General features: G+C 46.0%; 2 protein-coding genes across 2 annotated transcripts in view; both read left to right on the plus strand.

Annotated features, from left to right (window-relative positions):
- The first annotated feature begins 1,301 nt into the window (after positions 1-1,301).
- Positions 1,302-11,357, plus strand: srrm2 (serine/arginine repetitive matrix 2). Its single transcript, XM_046866146.1, is given in 15 exon segments — positions 1,302-1,512; positions 3,592-3,846; positions 3,919-4,014; positions 4,348-4,533; positions 4,629-4,718; positions 4,842-4,907; positions 5,681-5,710; positions 5,798-5,920; positions 6,518-6,650; positions 6,741-7,448; positions 7,450-8,834; positions 8,919-9,557; positions 9,648-9,713; positions 9,866-9,979; positions 10,818-11,357. Coding segments are annotated over 14 exon segments (3,924 nt in total). The 5' UTR covers positions 1,302-1,512; positions 3,592-3,598; the 3' UTR covers positions 10,858-11,357.
- Positions 11,358-11,914: 557 nt separating this feature from the next.
- The window catches only part of thoc6 (THO complex 6), an 8,909-nt gene continuing 86 nt past the window's right edge, over positions 11,915-20,737 (plus strand). The window contains 14 exon segments of the mRNA XM_046866133.1: positions 11,915-12,071; positions 12,291-12,382; positions 13,297-13,361; positions 13,985-14,088; positions 14,421-14,458; positions 14,542-14,590; positions 15,786-15,804; positions 15,807-15,856; positions 15,945-16,047; positions 17,273-17,322; positions 17,417-17,479; positions 17,843-17,953; positions 19,167-19,295; positions 20,165-20,737. The exon segment at positions 20,165-20,737 is cut by the window's right edge and continues 86 nt beyond it. Of these exon segments, the coding sequence (XP_046722089.1) occupies positions 12,057-12,071; positions 12,291-12,382; positions 13,297-13,361; positions 13,985-14,088; positions 14,421-14,458; positions 14,542-14,590; positions 15,786-15,804; positions 15,807-15,856; positions 15,945-16,047; positions 17,273-17,322; positions 17,417-17,479; positions 17,843-17,953; positions 19,167-19,295; positions 20,165-20,245 (969 nt within the window). The 5' untranslated portion in view covers positions 11,915-12,056 and the 3' untranslated portion in view covers positions 20,246-20,737.

Below are 20,737 nucleotides of genomic sequence, written 5' to 3' on the forward strand. Positions count from 1 at the left end.
AGGATGTGCTGCAAGTTAGAGCAGTAAAGGATGAAGAGGGAAATGTGTTGACTAGTGAGGAGAGTGTGTTGAGAAGATGGAGGGAGTATTTCGAGCAGCTGGTGAAGAAGAAAAATGAGAGAGAGAGAAGGTTGGATGGTGTGGAGATGTGAAGCAGGAAGTGGATAGGATTAGTAAGGAGGAAGTGAGAGCAGAGATTAAGAGGATGAAGAGTGGAAAGTCGGTTGGACCAGATGAGATACCGGTAGAAGCATGGAGATGTTTAGAAGAGATGCAGTGGAGTTTTTAACCAGATTGTTTAACAAGATTTTGGAAGGTGAGAAGATGCCTGAGGAATGGAGAGGAGTGTGCTGGAACTGATCTTTAAGAATAAGAGAGATGTGCAGACCTGCAGTAACTACAGGGGAATAAAGTTGATCGGTCACACCGAGAAGATCACCACAGACACCTTATTTGCTTTGAGAATGTTGATGGAGAAGTATAGAGAAGGTCAGAAGGAGCTGCATTGTGTGTTTGTGGATTTAGAGAAAGCGTACGACAGGGTGGAGAGAGGAGTTGTGGTATTGTATGAGGAAGTCTGGTGTGTCAGAGAAGTATGTGAGGGTGGTGCAGGATATGTATGAGGACAGTGTGACAGCAGTGAAGTGTGCAGTAGGAACAACAGACTGGTTTAAGGTGGAGGTTGAACTGCATCAAGGATCGGCTCTGAGCCCTTTCATGTTTGCAATGTAGGACGTTTTGGAGACAAGGTGAGGGAGGTGAGATTGAGATGGTTTGGACATGTGCAGAGGAGGGACATGGGGTATATCAGTAGGAGAATGCTGAGGATGGAGGCACCAGGAAGGAGGAAAAGAGGAAGAGCAAGTAGAAGGTTTATGGATGTGGTGAGGGAAGACATGCAGGTAGATAGTTTAAAAGAAGCAGATGTAGAGGATAGGGGGGGATGGAGACGGATGATCCGTGTGGCGCCCCCTAATGGTAGAAGCCAAAAGAGGACGAAGAAGATATCTGATTAATAAAACCACAATGGAAAGTACTCAGTTTCTTCGTGATTCTCTGGTTTATGTTTGGTGTATTGTATATATATATATATATATATATATTTTTTTTTTTTTTTTTTTTTTTAAGAAAAATAATTTCGTAATAAAGTTTTTTCCTCCCATTTATAAATCATGCTTATAAATCAATAGTTATTTAGGCATGAACTCGTCGCTGCGTTTCTACGTCACCGAGGCGCCGGTGCGGGAGCGGGAAATGTAGTTTCCAGCAGTAGCCTGCAGTAGTTCTCGGCGCGTCGCGTTAATATGACGCGTAAGGTGACGACAGGTTTTCGTTCTTTAGCCGACGCTCCGCAGCTCGGTGTGTAGTGTTGTCTTTAGCGGTTGTGTTGTTTGTGTTTTGCCCCCGGTGAGGGTGAGTTCCTCTCCGGGTCCCCTTCAGCTCAAACCGGTGTACGGCCGCTTTTTGTCAGGAGCCTGGTTTTGTTCTGTCCCTACGCGGGGAAACAAAGAGGTGCGTATGTAGCGCGCTGGCTAAAGCTAACTAGCTGACGTGCTTTAGCCCCTGTCTCGTGCACGCTGTACCGCGCTCGGTTCCCGGTACCGGGGATCTGCTCGGGATTATACACGGTACTGACCGGGTAAACTCTCCGTTCATCTGCTGTTAGAGCCGCGGCTGGTGGCGTGAGGAAGCTGGTTAGCATTTCAGTCAGAAGGCCGTTTAGCAACTTTCAGGCTAGTCAGCTAGCAAGCAGCTGCGCGCGCTGTTATGATTTAATTAATATTAGTGTTTTAATCTGTGGTGTTTCTGTTTTATCATTCGGTAAATATATAAATATAATCTATTGTTTATTTAGTAAATGTTTTATATTCTACAATGTGTCCGTGATCGGCACTAGAACATGCGAGTTTAATTCAGCTAATGATCTAAAGTTAGTCATGTAGTTCAGCTCATTATTATTATTATTATTATTATTATTATATAAAGCAGAAAAGTGTAACTGATCAAAAAACACATCCATACATAAAAACCCCTGAGTATAGCTTTTAATTCTGAACATTATACGCGTTAAGGCAGTACCGGTTCTGAACTCAGAGTTCGGTTCTGAACTCGGTTTTTAATCACGGTTCGCTTTTATTTCGGTACAGTTTGGGGGAAGAATTTTTTTTAATTAACGCATTTTATTATTATAATTACAATTCGTGAACATCAACAGTACATTTTAAAAACAATTGTAAATAAAATAAAAATGTATAAAATATTATTAAAATTAAATTTTAAAATTTTTTTTATAAATCCAATAAACGCTCTACAATTTGTATTATATTAATTGAAATTGAGTAATTGATTGAATTGGTGCAGATGAAATTGATAAAATAAAATTGAGTAAATGGACAAATTAAATAAGTTTACATTCGTTAGACCGCATTTGGGAAATGCAGATGTGTATATAAATGTTTGTGTTTTACATTTAATATAAATTTCTTTAAATATATATATATATATGTTCTACTTATTTCAGCATCATTTTAAAATATCTTCATTTCTTCTGTCCTTTATTCTTTCATCCCCTTAAAAATGAGGAATTGTCAGGATTTTCTCCAGATTTTTGAAGCTCTTCTTTACACACTAAAGAATCCATGTTGCAGGATTGTCATAAAAACAGAATTGAGTTTTTCAGTGCACTTTAAATCTATTTCCTGTGTGAGTGAGTGACCAGTGGGACACTGCACCAACTCACGTTTCTTTTTTATTTCCCACACGTTTAATAATAATAATAATAATAATAAAACAGAGACACTGCGCTCAAAGTGTGTAGCGGAAACTCAACAAATGTGTGGTCCGCCACTTAATACATTCCTGAGGGAACTTGGATTGTAAGTGTAAAGGATTGTATTTGGTACACGTGTGCACTGGACTGAAAGACGTGTACCGAAACGGTTCTGTACAATTACGTCTAACTTCACACCCGTAATATGAATTTAAATCTAATAATCATTATTACACTGTGTTATTATATACACACTGCTGAGATAATGGGATGTGTTGTGTGTTATGTGGTCAGGTAATGAGCTTAATGATCACCTGTATGTGTTTGTGCACCACCTGATGTTCTCCTGAACCTGGTGTTGGTCCCACACCTTTTGTATCTCAGTTCACTCTTCAGCGTGTCTGGACAGCGAAGTTTATTTGTGAGACAGATCACACCCTTAACACGCACACACACACACACACACACACACACACACACACTGTGCCATACTGTCTGGATCAGTGAACTTACCTGTACAGACCTGAGCTGTGTGGTTAGTTAGTTTGAGACGTCATGTATCATCGGTGCTCCTACACACACTGACCATCATCATATTCCATTAAATAACACTTTTTGCTCAGGAGCAACACACACACACACACTCCTCAGATTCAAATAATTAATTTAATTAGGTGTAAAATGAGTCACGACCTGATTGTGGCTCTGTAACCGGGCTAGTAGTAATTCCTAAAAGAACTTGAGGGTGTTTATGGAGTTTAAATCCCAGCATTGCCCCACATACTCATGTGTGTTTCTCCCTCTGTCTCCACCCTCCTCAGAGCCGAGATGTATAACGGGATCGGCTTGACCACGCCGCGAGGCAGCGGCACCAACGGCTACGTGCAGAGGAACCTGTCGAGTGTTCGGGCCAAGCGCTCTCGAGACGATCACGGAGGACCGAAAGACGAGAAGGAGATCGAGAGGTTGGAGAGTCAGCTGAACCGTCAGCCCAACGCCGATATCCTGGAGCACCAGAGGAAGAGGCAGCTGGAGGTCAAATGTGCTGAACTACAGGACATGATGGAGGAGCAGGGGTGAGACACGTCACCATTCCACACTCTTCATCACTCCACAACGATGTGGCTCTGATTCATCTCTATTTTCAGGTACTCCGCTGAGGAGATCGAGGAGAAGGTGAGCAGCTTCCGTATGATGCTGCAGGAGAAAGAAGAGTCTCCTTCAGCCGGTGCTGAGAAACCAACGTGAGTGTTAATGACACCTGTACAGAATCAGCACCCGGGCCATAAATACCCCGACTCAGACCTGTACAAACTACACACACATTCACGCCTCTAAAGATACACACATTTTATTTACTATTGTCCCTTCAGAAGATACTGACATGTTTGCTGAAATGTGTAGGGTGCACTTACTTTTGTGAGATACTGTGTGTGTGTGTGTGTGTGTGTGTGTGTGTGTGTGTGTGTGTGTATTTACACACACGCCGGGGTATGAGAGGTTTGATGGTCCTGCACCTCGAGGCTCTGTTTCCTGTCTGACCTAACTCTCTTTTCTCTCTGGTTTCTCGGCTGCAGCGTGACTGAGACGCACGCTCTCGCCGCCGCCAACCAGCAGAAGAACGACCGGCTCCGGGAGGCGTTCGGGATCGGCTCCGACTACGTGGATGGATCGTCCTTCCACCCCGAGCGCAAAGAGCGAGAAAGAGAGAAGAGAGAGCAGGAGAGACTGGAGAGAGAGAAATTGCAGCAGCAGAAATATCAGTGAGTCGAGAGAGAGAGAGAGAGAGAGAGAGATGTGCACATCCATAACTCTGTTACATCTCTTCTTTTTGTTTGTTTTTTCTGCCCCTCCGCAGGATAATTGAAGACTCTGACGAGTCAGATTCTTCATCCACCAGAAAACAGAGCCGTAAGAAGAAAAGGAAGAAAGAGAAAAGTAGAGAGAGGTAAATTAAATAAATAAAGTCCCAGCATTGGAGTAGTGTTGGAGTCGTTTATTTAGTGACTGATCGTTTACGGTGTCTGTCTCTCTCTCTCTCTCTCTCTCCCTCTACCTCTCCCTCTCTCAGCTCTGAAAGTCCGTCTCCTTCACACATAAGAGAGAAGAAGAAAAACAAGACGAAGAAAAAGAAAAGGTGTGTGTACATAACGGCGATATCAGTGGTGCAACAGATCACAAAACTCTCGGGTCTGATCACATGTCGTTTTTGGGTTATGGATTAGATCATTTTTTTGTATCGGCAAAAAAAAAAGAGGGGGAGAGAAGACGAATAAAATTTGCTTTCGATTTTTTACAATGAAACGCTCCAATACATGTGATTTGTGTGCTGCGGGAGGCTTTTCACGTTCTCCTGCTCCTCGTCTAGCCGTTGTTTTTGACTGATAAACGCGGCCCGTTCACGTGAACACGACTAATCTGTGTAGTTACAAAATTACCTAATCAATACCGCAGGGAAAAACACTTATTCTGCGATCGGTAAAACATCAGGATTGATCTGCAAGATTAAAAGAGTTAATCCGTGGTTCCAGTGCCTGTGTGGATCCACTGCCATCAGCTGCTCCTCTAGTGTACATCGTGGAAGCATCTGTTTTGGAATTTGGTGATTTTCCTCTGAATCCTATCCTTTAGCTGTTCCTCCTTCTTTTATGTTATTTGGGTGGTGTGGCTCGTTTTTTTCTCCCAGTGCACTAAAACTCTGTGATTTTTCTCCTGGCTGAGATTAGACCGGCCGCATCTTTGTGTTTAAATCTGCTCTATAATCTTTATTAGGAAAGTGCTTTGAGACGTAGCTGAAGGTGCTATATAAAATAGTGTTATTATTGTAATCGTGTATATGAGCGATGTGCCAGGAAGCGTTCAGGATGTAAGCTCGATGCGATCATTTGTTTCTCTTTCCCCTGTGTGTAGGGAGCGGTCAGAGCAGAGTGACCAGGGCAGGTGAGTCCAGTCTTCTCCACACTACACCACCTTTAAATTCCTGATTCATTTATTTACTTTAATCTCTCTCTATTTTGTGTTGGACAGCTCGTCTGAGGACAGGCCGGATACGAAGAAGAACAAAAGGAAGAGGAGTAGTGAAAACGAGACTCCGCCCCCTACGAAGAGCCGCCGGCGAAGACGCAGCGCGTCGTCCGGCTCAGCTCATAGGTATTGGGTCATAACGAAAGAAAGGTGTTGTGGGTAGTGTTGTGTGCATCACATGATCTTGCTTGTGGTCGCAGGAATCTCAGAGCCTGTAGAACCATGTCAATATCAGTCTTTATTCTCCATGACCGTGTGGGCTGCTGATTGGCTTCGGCTCTTTTTGCAACATGTTCAACTAAGCATGCTGTATTCACAAATAAACTACACTACTAGTTACGAGTGCTAGTGATACTAATGTATAGAAAAAAGAGCATGATTACCACATAGCACACGTTTTACCATACAGTAAATTATTCTAATGAAAGTAACCTCTGTAACATCTGTAAAATATTGAATACACACTACTCTAAGATGAATGGATTTGTAAACTGATGGAGATCTGCGTCCCCTGCCCGTGTGAGATGATGGTGAATGTGAGAGTGGTGTATTCAGTCCTAAAACAATGTTGTATAATGTAATTTTTTCCCCCAAAAAGTACATCTTTACGATACTATAGTAAACGATATAAATCATACAGTTCTGATTGGTTCATTGGTTTTCAGACAGTGCGATCGTTTCTATAGCAACAACCGAAAACCTTCCTCTCCTCCTGTTGTTTAGCAGGTCACCGGTGGTGTTGAAGGAGAAACCAAACAATCCTCCTGCAGGAAGGGCAGATGTTGGCAGGAAGGGCAGATCTCCTGAGCGCAGGGGTCGCCAAAGTGGCAGTCCGGAGAAGATGGAGGTCAGAGAGGTAAGAGTTTTAGGTAAAGTGTATTCTATAAAGGTTTGGTTTGAGCTTGTGGTGCTCTAACGGGGGAACTCTTATCTCTGTGTCCTGAAGTCTGCAAGACCTTCCGGATCCCCTGAACGAAACCGGAAAGACCAGGAGCGAGGAAAGGAGAAGCCGCAAAAGGGGCAAGCGTTGTCTCCGTCTCACTCTCCGCCTCCTAAACATCAGCGAGAAAAAGAGAAACCCGATCAGCGGCAAAGACACGACTCGTCTCCGTCCCCAAGAAGACAGAGAGACCGAAGGCAGCGGAGCTCAGAGAAGGAGCGAGAGGATGAAAGGAGAAAGAGGGATGACAAACCCCGGAAAAGACTCGACTCCTCGTCTTCGCCGTCACCACAGAGAGAGCGGGCGAGAAGGAGACGCAGCGGCGAGAAGGAGAGAGCGTCGCCGCCCTCACAATCGAGGGACAGGGGCGCCATCCTGCACACTCGAGACCGAGAGAACAATAAACCGAGAGGGAGCGAGAGCTCCAGCGAGGGGTCCACCTCCTCCTCGAACCACTCGCCACGCTCCAGCAAAAAACAGAAAGAGGCGGAGCGAACGAGGGAGGAGCAGAGAGAGCGAGAAAGGGATGCAGAAAAGGGACGAGAGGAGGCGAGGAGAAAGGAGCGAGAAAACAGAGAGGAAGTGAAGAGAAAAGAGCGAGAGAGTGACCGAGAAGAGGCAAGGCGAAAAGAACGAGAGAGTGACCGAGAGGAGGCGAGGAGAAAAGAGCAAGAGAGCGATAGAGAGGAAGTGAAAAAAAAAGAGCGAGAGTGACCGAGAGGAGGCGAGGAGGAAGGAACGAGAGGAGACAAGTAGAAGTGAGCGAGAAAATGACAGAGAGGAAGTAAGGAGAAAAGAGCGAGGGAGTGACCGAGAGAAAGGACGAGAGGAGACTAGGAGAAACGAGCGTGAAAGCGACCGAGAGGAGACAAGGAGAAAAGAACGAGAAAATGACAGGGAAGAGGTGAGTAGAAAAGAGCGAGAGAGTGACAGAGAGAAAGGACGAGAGGAGGCCAGGAGAAACGACAGAGAGGAGGTGAAGAAAAACGAACGAGAGAAGGATGAGAAACGCCCTGAGAGAGGCAGGGAGACAGACGACAGGAGATCTGAAAGAGACAGATCTGAGACCGAGAGAAGGGAGGAAAAGGAGAGGGAGGATGAGAGGATGGGAAGAACTCTGGAGAAGAGTCCGCTGGTGAGAGAAAAGCCACAAAGCAAGGAGAAAGAGAAGAAGAAAGAGAGAGGTTCGAGCAGCAGCAGTGACAGCGGCAGCAGCAGCAGTGACGACAGCAGCAGCAGCAGCAGTGACAGCGACTCAGACAGTTCCTCATCATCATCCTCATCTTCGTCTTCATCATCTTCATCCTCCTCCTCATCCTCCGACGAGGAAAAGAAGGAGAAAAGTAAAGAGGTCCCTCACACGGTTGTCGCTCAGCCCGGGGCTCGGAGAGAGAAAGAGAAGGGGGCGAGAGACACTGACGGGTACACACCCACAGACAGGGAGAGCTCCGCCTCCGTACCCACACAGGCCCCACCCACCCAGAAGGACGACCGGGATAGAGGCAGGGACAGAAGATCTTCATCTCCGCTGAAGGAACAGCAGAAAGGCGGGGATCGAGGGAAGGAACGGTACACTCCCACTGAGACCTCGAGCCCACCTCCATCTCCTCCTCCAGCACGCAGGAGGTACAGTCCAGAGGAGAGTGCTGGAACCCACATCAAAAATCCAGAGAAACCCAGGGAGCGAGTCAGGGAGACACCCTCAGACTCCTTGTTTCGAGAGAACAGGACGAGTGAGAGAAAGCGGGAGTCTCCACCAAAAGGCCGGGAGGAGAAGAACAAGAACGTACGGGTGCCGTCACGATCTTCATCACGTTCTCCGGCACGACATCGCACGGATCCTCCTAAGAGAGAAGTCAGGAGAGCGAGTCCGCCCTCACGCCGAGATCGGGAGAGGGACAGAGAACGAGAGAGGGATAGGGAACGGGAGAGAGAGAGAGAGCGGGATAGAGACAGAGAACGAGAGAGGGATAGAGACCGGGAGAGGGAACGAGAAAGGGACAGAGGGAGGCCAGGAGAGAGAGACAGACCACGCTCACGAGAAAGAAGGACGAGAAGCAGCAGGTCACGAAGCCCACGGAGACGTTCTCCTCTGTACAGGTAAGTAATGGCACCCTGAACACTTCATCAACCATAACCTGAAAACTTCACAGCAAATCATCATCATTTCTTTTCTCCTTCTAGGTCTCGACGTTCTCCTTCTCCTGCGTACCGCAGAAGTGGTCGCTCTCTGTCCAGGGAGAGGGAGAAGGAACGAGAGAGGGAGAAAGAACGGGAGAGAGAGAGACATCGTGAACAAGAGAGGGAGAGAGAACGTGAAAAGGAGAGAGAACGTGAAAAAGAGAGAGAAAAGAGAGCCAGATCTCCTCCTCCTCCTCCTCCTCGCTCTCCATCTTCTTCCTCGACATCCTCCTCCTCCTCGAGTTCGTCGTCTTCATCTTCGCCCTCTCCTCAGCGGAAACCTGATCAGGACAGGCAGTCTGAGAAGAGACTGCAGTCCCGTTCCTCTTCTCCTCCTCCTTCTCCTCCTGCTCGGGATTCTCCAAAACGTTCCAGGCAGCTGGCGCCACGCTCCAGATCTCCTCCTTTCAGCCAATCAGAGACCAGGAAGACCTCGAGGAGCAAATCCCCCACAGAGCGACGTGCGACCCTGAGCCAAGAGCGACCTATCAGGAGGGAGAATGCAGTGAACGGGAGAGCGGAGAAGAAAGTCGTGAAGCAACACAAGACTGGCAGCAGGAGCAGCTCTAGTTCTTCATCCTCCTCATCCTCTTCATCTTCATCCTCGTCCTCCGATAGCTCCGACTCCGAGACTGAGAAAGGGTGAGTGGGCGTGTACCTGAAAACTGAGATCATGATGGCAAGAAAGATTTGAAGAAGTGGAATGAATTGAAATGTGTCCTTGTTTTCCAGGCGCGGAAAAGTGACTGCTCGTAAACACTCGTCCTCCTCGGAGAGTGAGGAAGTGAAGAAGAAAAGGTATCCCTCACTTTCTGACTGTCTAATGTAAAGAGTGTCTGATCTCACACACCTGAGTTTGTGTGTACATAAGTGTTCCTGTAGGAGTTTAAATTCTCACACACACACACACACACACACACACACACACACCGTTCTCCTTCTCCTCACAGTTCTCCTCCTCGCCGACCCAGAGAACCTGCAGACTCGCTCAGAGACTCCAGATCACTCAGCTACTCTCCTCCTGCTCGTCTGCGTAGAGCCCCACGCTCTCCTCACGCTCGCAGGTGAGACGCTGGCTTTCCCTGCACTGACCCCCCCCCATAGCCTCTGACTCTCTCCTTGACTCTCATTGACTCCCTCTCTGATACTCACTGACCCTACATTCACTCCGATTCTCTCCTTGATTTTCTTCTGGATTCTCTCCTTCACTCTCGTGGACTTTGACTTCCTCCTTGACTCTCCTGTTGTCTCCGATTCCCTCATTTACTTTCACCTTGAATTTAACTCGGACACTCCTTCGCCCTTTCTCTCACTCTTTCCCTCTTACACTCTTAATCACTAATTCCCACATTTCCTCCCTCTTTCTCACACACACACACTCTTCACTCTCTCGCTCCCTCACTTGCTTGCTGACTCGCCTGTCTCTTACACTCGTCCTAGCTTTCTCTCTTTCTCTCTCTCTCTCTCACTAACTTCTCTAACCCTTTGATTTAGTGCTTTATAGCAAATGTCCAGCAGGGGGCAGTCATGCTGCACTCATTCAGAGTAATTCATTTTCATTCTTCAAGCCAAGAAGCTTTGTCATTTCTACCACAGTGACGTGAGACAGCGTTCCTCCAGAATCCTGGTGCTACAACACACAACAAAGTGCATCGAGTGAAAGAGTGCAAACAGTGTAGACAGACAACACAAGAGTGTGGGACAATACACCAAATAATAGAGTGCTGTATATCTGATTATACAGAACTGTGTGAAAGAGGACTATAAAGGACTATGAACAAGAGAATATGTGAACGAACACAATGCAGTGCAAAAACAGCATGTAAACAGTATATTGGATTGAGAGAAATTCATTACTTTAACATCTACATTCTTTCTTTCTTTGTTTCTCTGTGCTCCCAGGAGATCAAGGAGCAGATCAAGCAGCAGGCGGAGAAAGTAGTTCCTCCAGCTCTACATCACTGAGGCGTTTATTTCTTTATCTTGATCTTTCTATTGTGTCTTCTGAGAAAAAAAAAATCGGCAGAAACGTCTGTAAATTGTGATCCACACATGAGTTCTGAACTGGAGCAAAGAATCATCTCACGGTTTCTGCACTCATGTTTACCCACAGGGATGTTTTGGGTTTATTTTTTACTTATATTATAGAGATGAGAGAGAGAGAGAGAGAGAGAGAGAGGAGGAGGAGGAGGAGGAGGAGGAGGAGGAGAGCTGCAGACACGTGCCAACATCTAACCTGAAGACCATCAATAAATAAATGTCTCCCTCTGTCTGTCTGTCTCTCTCTCTCTCTCTGTCTGTCCTGCTGCGTTGTTCTGAATGTAGATAAATGTCACCATGATCAGAACCATTGCCGAGTGGACATGTCCTGCTTACACGCTTTTTTTTTTCTTTCACTTTGTGGAAAAATTATGGACTAATGAATAAATGGTTGTATCTGTACCTTTTGTTTGTTTTGTTTTTGAAAGTTATTTTCTCCACACTTCTTTTCACCATTTAACTATAAATGTAACTATGCATTTTAAGATATGAGGTGGTTATCAAAAAGTTTCAAGACTAGCGTGTCTCAAGAGCGGTCGCTTTTGCAGAATGTCCTCCCTCCGACGCTTTAAAAACCTGCCAGTAGAACTCAGTATTGACTGTTCTCGATCTCTGTGATGAAATCGCAGATGTGGTGTAACAAAGATCAGCACCAGTCACATGTATCCTGATGCACACAGGAGCTTGTTGTCTTGCACACTGATTTATGAGGGTCGGTGCTCCCTGTGACTGTGCGTGCAGCCTCGTGCTGCCATCTGTCGCGTGTTACAAAAATAGTTTGTGATAAAACCTCGTAATTGTGGCATTTACAGACCTCACTGTCTGTGTGTGTGCACAATTATTCGATTTTATTTATACTTAATATATATTTTTTAATGTTGATGTTATTATATGTAAAGAAAAACAACCAGTTCTAGTAAAAACAACACATTATCCTGCAGCTGCTGTCTAAACCAGGCGCCGAGCAGCGTGTGACGTCATATTTCCGCGACGTCATATTCCAGCGACCAGATTCAAACGCGTTAGCGGTGGAACAAAAGCGTCGTGTGTGTGAACACAGGAAATAAATACACTCAGAATAAAGCGGTTCCTCCGAACACTATGGGTCCGATTGAGGTAAACACTGCATTCAGCTGATTTCCGTGGAACTGGTGCTGCTGGTGGTTTATCAGAGAGATGTGGAGGAGAAGAAGGTTCCTTCTCCTGCAGGAGGACACCTGGTCTTAGACTAAACAACCAGAACCCTTCATTAATATCTTGAGAAAACCAGAACTAAAGAATGTAGAAGTGTTGAAGTGTTTGTTGTTCTCTGAACGCTCTCATCTCTTCCTCTAGCTCCTGCACATGTCCGTGTTCTCGCAGAGTTTCTCTCCATGTGGCCGCTTTTTAGCAGCCGGGAACAACTACGGAGAGATCGGTGTGTTCAGGTGAGGTCCAAAACCTAAAGCTAAAACATCACAGAGAGAGCTCCATCCTCCACTGACCTTCTCACCGACCATCTCATTGATCTCCTTACTGACCATCTCACTGACCTCCTTACTGACCTCCTTACTGACCTCCTCACTGACCTCCTCACAGACCATCTCACTGACCTCCTCACTGATCTCCTCACTGATCTCCTCACTGACCATCTCACTGATCTCCTCACTGACCTCCTCACTGACCATCTCACTGATCTCCTCACTGATCTCCTCACTGACCTCCTCACTGACCATCTCACTGATCTCCTCACTGATCTCCTCACTGACCTCCTCACTGACCATCTCACTGATCTCCTCACTGACCTCCTCACTGACCATCTCACTGATCTCCTCACTGACCTCCTCACTGACCATCTCACTGACCTCCTCACAGACCATCTCACTGATCTCTCCACTGACCTCCTCACTGACCATCTCACTGATCTCCTCACTGACCTCCTCACTGACCATCTCACTGATCTCCTCACTGACCTCCTCACTGACCATCTCACTAATCTCCTCACTGACCTGGAGATGCGGCTGGAGATCACGTCCTGCTGTTTACCTGCAAGTTTTCTTTCCTATAAACTCAAATTAAACTATGAAGCTATACTATATTAGTGCTAATACTTGTATGGACATGAGCTCCCAACACATTAAGGAGAAATGTGATCGTCTGCATGCATCATCATCTTACAGCTGTGATGGAACATTCCTCAGACCTAATCCAGCTTTAGTTTGAATCTTATACTGGGTCAGACTTGGGTTTTGTATTTTTCAAAATAGCTTTTATCTGGTGTGTGTGTGTGTGTGTGTGTGTGTGTGTGTGTGTGTGTGTGTGTGTGTGTGTGTGTGTGCGCGTGTGCTCCGTTCCTCTGCAGTCTCCCATCTGCTCTGAGTCCTGATGCGTCAGAAGCGAGTCAGAAACCCATCCTGACCTTCACAGGTTAGATCTGTTTCTCCATCTCACCTCCTCTCCATCTCCAGGTCAGTGTTGGTGAGTGTATCTGAGTGTAGCTGCAGCAGGAGTGTGCTGCTTTCCCCCTGTTCTGTGGGAGAACGTTGTTCAGGATATTGTCCTGGTGTGTTGGTTCTTCTCTGTGGCCACACTGAGCCTGTACACTGTGTCTGTGTGTTCACTCACTGAGATTAGTGATGAGTCGTTTATGAATGATTCTTTAATGTGACTCAGAAGAACGAGTTGTATCAAAGAGTGATTTGTATTTTCTGCTGGACGCTCGTGCGCGAAGCATCGAAAAGTCTCCAGAGGTTATGTGCAGAATGGAGTCGTTCATCTTATCTCAGTCCTCTGGTCAGAATCATTCGTTCTTTTGTCATGTGACTCCCATAGACGCTATAAAGTGGATTAAAGAATCAAAAGGAACTAAATGACTCCAAAAAAAGATTCATTCATTTTGATGAACAACATTCAAAGAACCAAATCACTAAAAGGATCTGATCTTCCCATCACTACTGTAGATGTTTTCCTGAAGCTCAGACTCTCGGGTTCTGACTCTCTCTCTCTCTCTCTCTCTCTCTCTCTCTCTCTCACTCTCTCTCTCTCTCTAGCCCATGAAGGTCCCGTGTTCTCGCTCTTATCCACAGACACACACCTCTTCAGTGCGGGGAATGGAGAGATCAGCACCTGGAGCTGGGCGGAACTCGGAAATAAGGTCAAAGTTCAGGTTTTTTCAGGAGAGGGGAGGGGAGGGGAGAGGGGAGGGAGAGGGGGAGAGAGAGAGGAGGGGAGAGAGGAGGGGAGAGAGGGAGGGAGAGAGGGGAGAGGAGGGGAGAGAGGGGAGAGAGAGAGAGGAGGGAGAGAGAGGGGAGAGAGAGGAGAGGGGGAGAGAGGGGAGAGAGAGGGGAGAGAGAGAGAGAGGGGAGGGAGAGAGAGAGAGAGGAGGGGAGAGAGAGGAGGGGAGAGAGAGGGGAGGGGAGGGAGAGAGAGAGGAGGGGTGTCCAGCACACCTTCATTTTCATGATTCTTTGTTTTTATTGTTTACAGAACGCTAAAGCTGTTTGGACGAGGAGACCCGATTACACGTAAACACTTTTCTCACGTCACTGATTGGGGTGCAGTTTGAATAAATGGGACACAAATCATATTATAAACATCTGTTTTTCAGGACCAGTCTGGAAATCCCAGAAATCAATGCCATGATTATCAACAGCAGAGTGAGAACACACACACACACACACACACACACACACACACACAGTTGTGTAAAAACGAAAGTACACTCTCTCAATACTATAGTTTTGTGCATCAGGAGCTGATAGAACTCGTGTGGTCCAGATGTGAACACTGCTGTAGATCTGCTGCTGTGACCTGATTTCAGATGATTAGCTACCAGACAGATGGACTCATATTTGACTCTAGAATACTTTCTAGTCTACAGAGAAGTTCATGGTCATTTCAGGGACTGTGAGGTTCTCAGATCCTGTGACTGCAGAACAAACCCAGATCATCACTGCTCCACCGTGCGTTACAGTCGGTGTGAGGTGATTCTGCTGATTTTCTGTGTGTTACAGACAAACATCTCCACTTCAGTTCTCATCTGCCTGAAGAACATTGTTCCAGGAGTCGAACCTGATCTGTGCTGCCATGTTCTTTTAGAGAGAAGAGCCTTTCTCATGGGAACCTTTCAAACAAACCTCTCATTCAGTCTTTATCTAATCACACTCTAATAATCTTTCACACTTTACATGCTAACTGAGGGATACACACACACACGCGCACACACACACACACACACATTTGTTTGCTTGTTACACACATACATTTGTGATGTGCATATGTTTCTGGCGGTGTATGTGTGTGTATATACATGGGTGTGTGTGTCTGTGTGTGTGTCTGTGTGTGTGTGGGTGTGTCTGTGTGTGTGTGTGTGTCTGTGTGTGTCTGTGTGTGTGGGTGTGTCTGTGTGTGTGTGTGTGTGTGTCTGTGTGTGTGTGTGTGTGTGTGGGTGTGTGTACACATGCATGTGTGTATGGGTGTGTATATACATGGGTGTGTGTATATGTGTGTTTCACTCTCTGTGTGGTGTGTGTGTGTGGTGTGTGTGTATGTGTGTGTACACATGCATGCATGTGTGTGTGTGTGTGTGTGTGTGTGTGTGTGTATACACATGCATGTGTGTATTTTCGTGTTTCACTTTGTGTGTGTGTGTGTGTGTTTCACTTTCTCTGTGTGGTGTGTGTGTGTGTTTCACTCTCTGTGTGTGGTGGGTGTGTGTGTGTGTGTTTCACTCTCTGTGTGGTGTGTGTGTGTGTGTGTGTGTGTGTGTGTGTGTTTGTTTCACTCTCTGTGTGTGGTGTGTGTGTGTGTGTGTGTGTGTGTGTGTGTTTCACCTCTGTGTGTGGTGTGTAGGAGAACAGCTTGGTGGTTGGTGGGGAGACAATAACATTCACATCATGGACCTGGAAACTGGAACCTTCAAGGTGAGAAGTGAGTTTTGATCCCAGCGTCAGCTTTATTAAAGATCTTCTCTAACTCTGTGTGTGTGTGTGTGTGTGTGTGTGTGTGTAGTTGGTTTTACAGGGTCACACAGATTATATTCACTGTTTGTCTCTGAGGGAGAGGGAGGGAGAGATCGTGTCAGGAGCAGAGGATGGAGCCGTCAGAATGTGGGGTGAGTTCTTCTCATCCTTGTTCCTTTCTCCTCCTCTTTATATTTCACCCTCCCTTCATGGTTCTGCTTTGTCCTTTTCTTTTTCTTCATCCCATCCTCCTCCTTCTTCTTCTTCCCCTCTTGATTCTTTTCATGTTCTTCTCCTCTGCTTCTTCCTTCACCAGTCTTTTAAGACCAGTGATGTTTGGTTTTCACTGGAGCTAAGACTCCATTATACACGCTGTGGGCAAAAGTATTGGGACGCCTGACTCTTACACCAACAGTGACTTCAGGGTTAGGATTAAATACATAAACATGGAGCTTCTCTAACAGGTGCCATTCTTCTGGGAAGGCTTTCCACTCATTCACAGCAGGACTCTTTGACCATGGCCCAAAATTGTAGTTTTATTTGTCACATGCATTCATACAGAGTACGACATGCAGTGAAACGTTTTATACGACTGTCCAACATGTAAACGTGAAAAAGAAACAAAAAAATTAAGGTATTTTTGGTCCATATGGTCCAAAATGTCTTGATGTTCTACAGGTGAATCCAAGCCCAACCCCTGGAACACAGTATCACTATCCCTCCTTCACCAAACATTACAGTTGACACAATGCAGTCAGGCAGGTAATGTTCTCCTGGCATCCACCAAACCCAGACTCGGAAACATTCCCACTGCTCCAGAATCCAGTCCTTCACACCACCCTGTCCCACACTTGGCATTCTGCTTGGTGATGCGATCCTTCCACGCAGCTTCTCGGCTGTGGAAACTCGTTCCATGAAGCTCCTGCTGCACAGTTTTTGTTGCTGATTTTAGTGCCATTGGAAGTATGGAGCAGAGTATTGGATGAATTGGTCTGCACACACAGTCACGGGGAGCACCGACCTTCATGAGTCAGTGTGCTAAAAGACATGCTCCTGTGTACATCTCACTTCCACAGACTGAGAGGTGAGGGGCTTGGATTGTTCCTCATGTGGTGGTAGGACTGATTTCAACAAGAGGTGTCCCAATAGTTATGAACAGATGGTGATGTTTTAATAATCAAATCTGATGGAAGTAAATACAGATGTTAGTAAATGAATAAATACAGATGTTAGAGACGTGTTACAGAGACGGAGAAACTCTGATCTCAGTTTATTGGAGTAAAAGCAGTGATGAACCGTGTGTTATTCCATTACTTAGTGTGTGTGTGTGTGTGTGTGTGTGTGTGTGTGTGTGTGTGTGTGTGTGTGATTGGTCAGACTGTAGGACGGGCCGAAGTGTACACTGTGTGGAGGTTTATAAATATGAGGTAAGCTGTGACACGAGAAACACACACATCTGTACACAAACACACAAATCAGTGTGACTGACACTCCTGTCCTTGTGTACGTCGGTGTGTTTAGGAATGCGCTCGCCCCCAGTACGGGAAGTGGATCAGCTGCGTGGCAACGGATTCTGATTGGATGGTGAGCAGGAAACAGCGACTCGGACACCGAGAGGAGACAGACATCTCCTTTGTTCATGTCTGAGAGAGAGAGAGAGAAAGAGAGAGACACCAAAAGCTGTCTGTCTGTCTGCCTCTCTGCCTCTATCTGTCTATCTGCCTGTCTATCTGTCTTTGTCTCTATCTGTCTGTCTCTATCTGTCTATCTCTTGTCTGTCTGTCTGTCTGTCTTTCTTTGTCTGTCTGTTTCTGTCTATCTGTCTGTCTGTATCTGTCTGTCTATATCTGTCTGTCTCTGTCTGTCTGTCTGTATCTGTCTGTCTGTCTGTCTGTCTGTCTAATCTAATTATATCTAAGTATGTATTTATCTCTATCTGTCCCCCAGCTGTGTGGTGGAGGTCCTGCTCTGTCTCTGTGGCATCTGCGCTCCATGTCTCCCACCTCCATCTTCTCCCTGAGTGGGTGTCAGAGGGAGGCCATGTTCCATCAGGACCTGGTGAGAAGAAAACCTGCGTGTTTAACTTGATCGTCATAAAATATGTACAAAAGTTAGTGCCCCCTTACTGAGTTCTCTAACATTATACCGCCTATTGTGCTGCTCTGATGTACACACAACTCGAACCCATCTGCAGCACACACACACACACGCACGAACAGACATCTTAGTCATACTAAAGAACGTGTGGAATTCATGAAAAACATCTTTCACACACCATAAACATACACCTGAGGAACCAGAGAGGAGACGACTCTCTTACTGATTGTATCTTGGAGATGAAAAGATACCAGAGAGACACAACTGAAAGAGGAAGAAAAACATGCAGCGAGATTCCTAAACGTCCACAGGAACTGAAATCTCTCCTTAATTGTGTACACAAGGAGAAAACAGCTTCAACGCCTAAAATAGAAGGTGGTGGTGGGTTATAGGGGTGTGAAAACTTTTGCACTCCACCGTATCTATTGTTTTATCTCAGTATTGAAACTGTGTGTGTGTGTGAGATCTTATTGTTTAATATCAGACATTACAACATTAAATCCTATATTTAATACAATATTAGTGTTAATATCATGTGAAAGGTCACATGACCCGACACTGGGGAATGGATGGTGCTGGAGATCGGACGTCCTGAGGCGTGTTTTATCTGTCGCACAGACGTACGTAGACAAAATATCAGGTGTGAGACGACACAGGGGTCTGAAAGAGCTGAGATCAAAGCAACACACCTGAGAACAGAGCTGTGAACGAGTGACCCAGAGGAGAAAACCAGTTCTCCTGCGCAACGTTCCGCTTCAATTCCTATGAAAAATGAGGGGTGTGTGTGTGTGTGTGTGTGTGTGTGTGTGTGTGTGTGTGTGTGTGTGTGTGTGTGTGTGGGCAGAAAACTTACGTTTACAGAGCAAGTTAGTTCCTCTTGTGGCTTTTGTTACAGCAGCTATAAACGCCCCCCTCCCCCCTCTCTCTGTTCCACAAACGGACTCTGCAGACTCTTCCAGATGTTACACAAACAAATTTCTCCATACAGGAAACATAACTGTGTAACAAGCCGTTACTATGGAAACGGTCAGAGCCTTAATTACAGAGAAGTGATGACCACCTCCTGACCAATCAGAGCACAGGATTCAGCCCTGACTTAGCTTTAACTCTGAAAATGAATTCAAACTCTGTGAATAAACATCCTGTGTGTGTGTGTGTGTGTGTGTGTGTATAGATCTATGCAGTAGGTGAAGGTCCACACGTGTCTCACTGTTTACTGGGTGGAAGTGTGAAGGCTCAGATCCCCTGCACTCCTCCATCACTGAACACACTCGCCCTGAACCTCGGCTCCACTGAGCACAGGGTAAGAAACACACACACACACACACACACACACACACACACACACACAGGGTGAGAGAGAGACACACACGGAGAGAAAGAAAGAGAGAGGGTGAGAGAGAGAGAAACAGAGAGGGAGAGAGCGAGAAAAATAGAGAGAGACACTGAGAGGGTGAGAGAGAGAGAGAGACATGGAGAGGGAGAAAGAGAGGGTGAGAGAGACACAGAGAGGAGAGAGAGACCAAGAGAAAGAGGGAGTGAGTGTGGGGGAGAGAGAGAGAGACATGGAGAGGGAGAGAGACCAAGAGGGTGAGAGAGACAGAGAGAGAGACATGGAGAGGAAGAAAGGGAGGAGAGATAGAGAGAGACCAAGAGAAAGATGGAGTGAGAGAGAGAGAGACACGGAGAAGGAGAAAGACCAAGAGAAAGAGGGAGAGAGAGAGCGAGACGGAGGGGGAGAGAGACGGATGGATGTAAATATTTTAAACACGTGTGATTGGTAAAGCGTTTAATCACATGATCTGAACAGAGCGCTGTGATTGGACAGTCGTGTAGCAGGTGACTGGTTTTAGACCATAAAATAAAAACTAGTGTGAGATGAAGAACATTTCTGTCTGCCACTTTGACTAGTAGTTTTATTTGAATACAAAATGAAAAGAACATCACAAAGTAAATAATCATTTTACAGTTAAAATATAAATAAAGAAATATAAATAATAAAAACATACCCTACGCTAAGACTAAAATAATAACAAACAGAACTACGAGCTCGTCCCTGTGCCCCACAGCCGGTCGAGTGACGGTTCACGTCTCTCACGTCAGTTAGCGGAGCGGTCACTATGAGCGAACACGTGTTCATCAGCCTCCTTGTGGCGTGTGTCGATTCCGCAGGTGATGACCGTCGCAGGAAGCAGCAGCAAGATCGACGTTTTCACCAACTTCTCCTACAGAGCCTTCTCACTGACCTTCTGAACCTCATACACACCTTCAAACCCCAAAGGATCCTCCCTTCACCTTCTGCTCCAAATGACCACTAATACCGTTAACGGAAAAGGATGGGGGTGGGGCCAAGCTGTGGGCGGGGCAGTGGGATGTTGTGGGTGGACCTGTTGATTTAACAAGGGGTGGGGCTTGTTTACTGACCAGGGGTGGGGCTTGTTGATTGACTAGGGCGGGGCTTGTTTATTGACCTGGGGGCGGGGCTTGCTTCAGGGTTGGAGGAAATGTGGGGAAATTCAGATATAATTCATAAAAATTAATAATTCATGACCATTTTTTCTAAAGAATCTGAAATGATGGGATTGGGAAGATCTCACAGCGCCGTGTTGGAATATCACAGACTGCTGATTTAACAAGGGGCTCAGAACCAGAGAGCGGGCCGTGATTTCATCTGTCAAATAAACGCCTTTTAGTTCTGTTTAAAACATTCAGTTAAACAGAAAATTTACATTATTATTATTATTA

Source organism: Silurus meridionalis, chromosome 14 (assembly GCF_014805685.1).
Source record: "Silurus meridionalis isolate SWU-2019-XX chromosome 14, ASM1480568v1, whole genome shotgun sequence".
NCBI lineage: Eukaryota > Metazoa > Chordata > Actinopteri > Siluriformes > Siluridae > Silurus > Silurus meridionalis.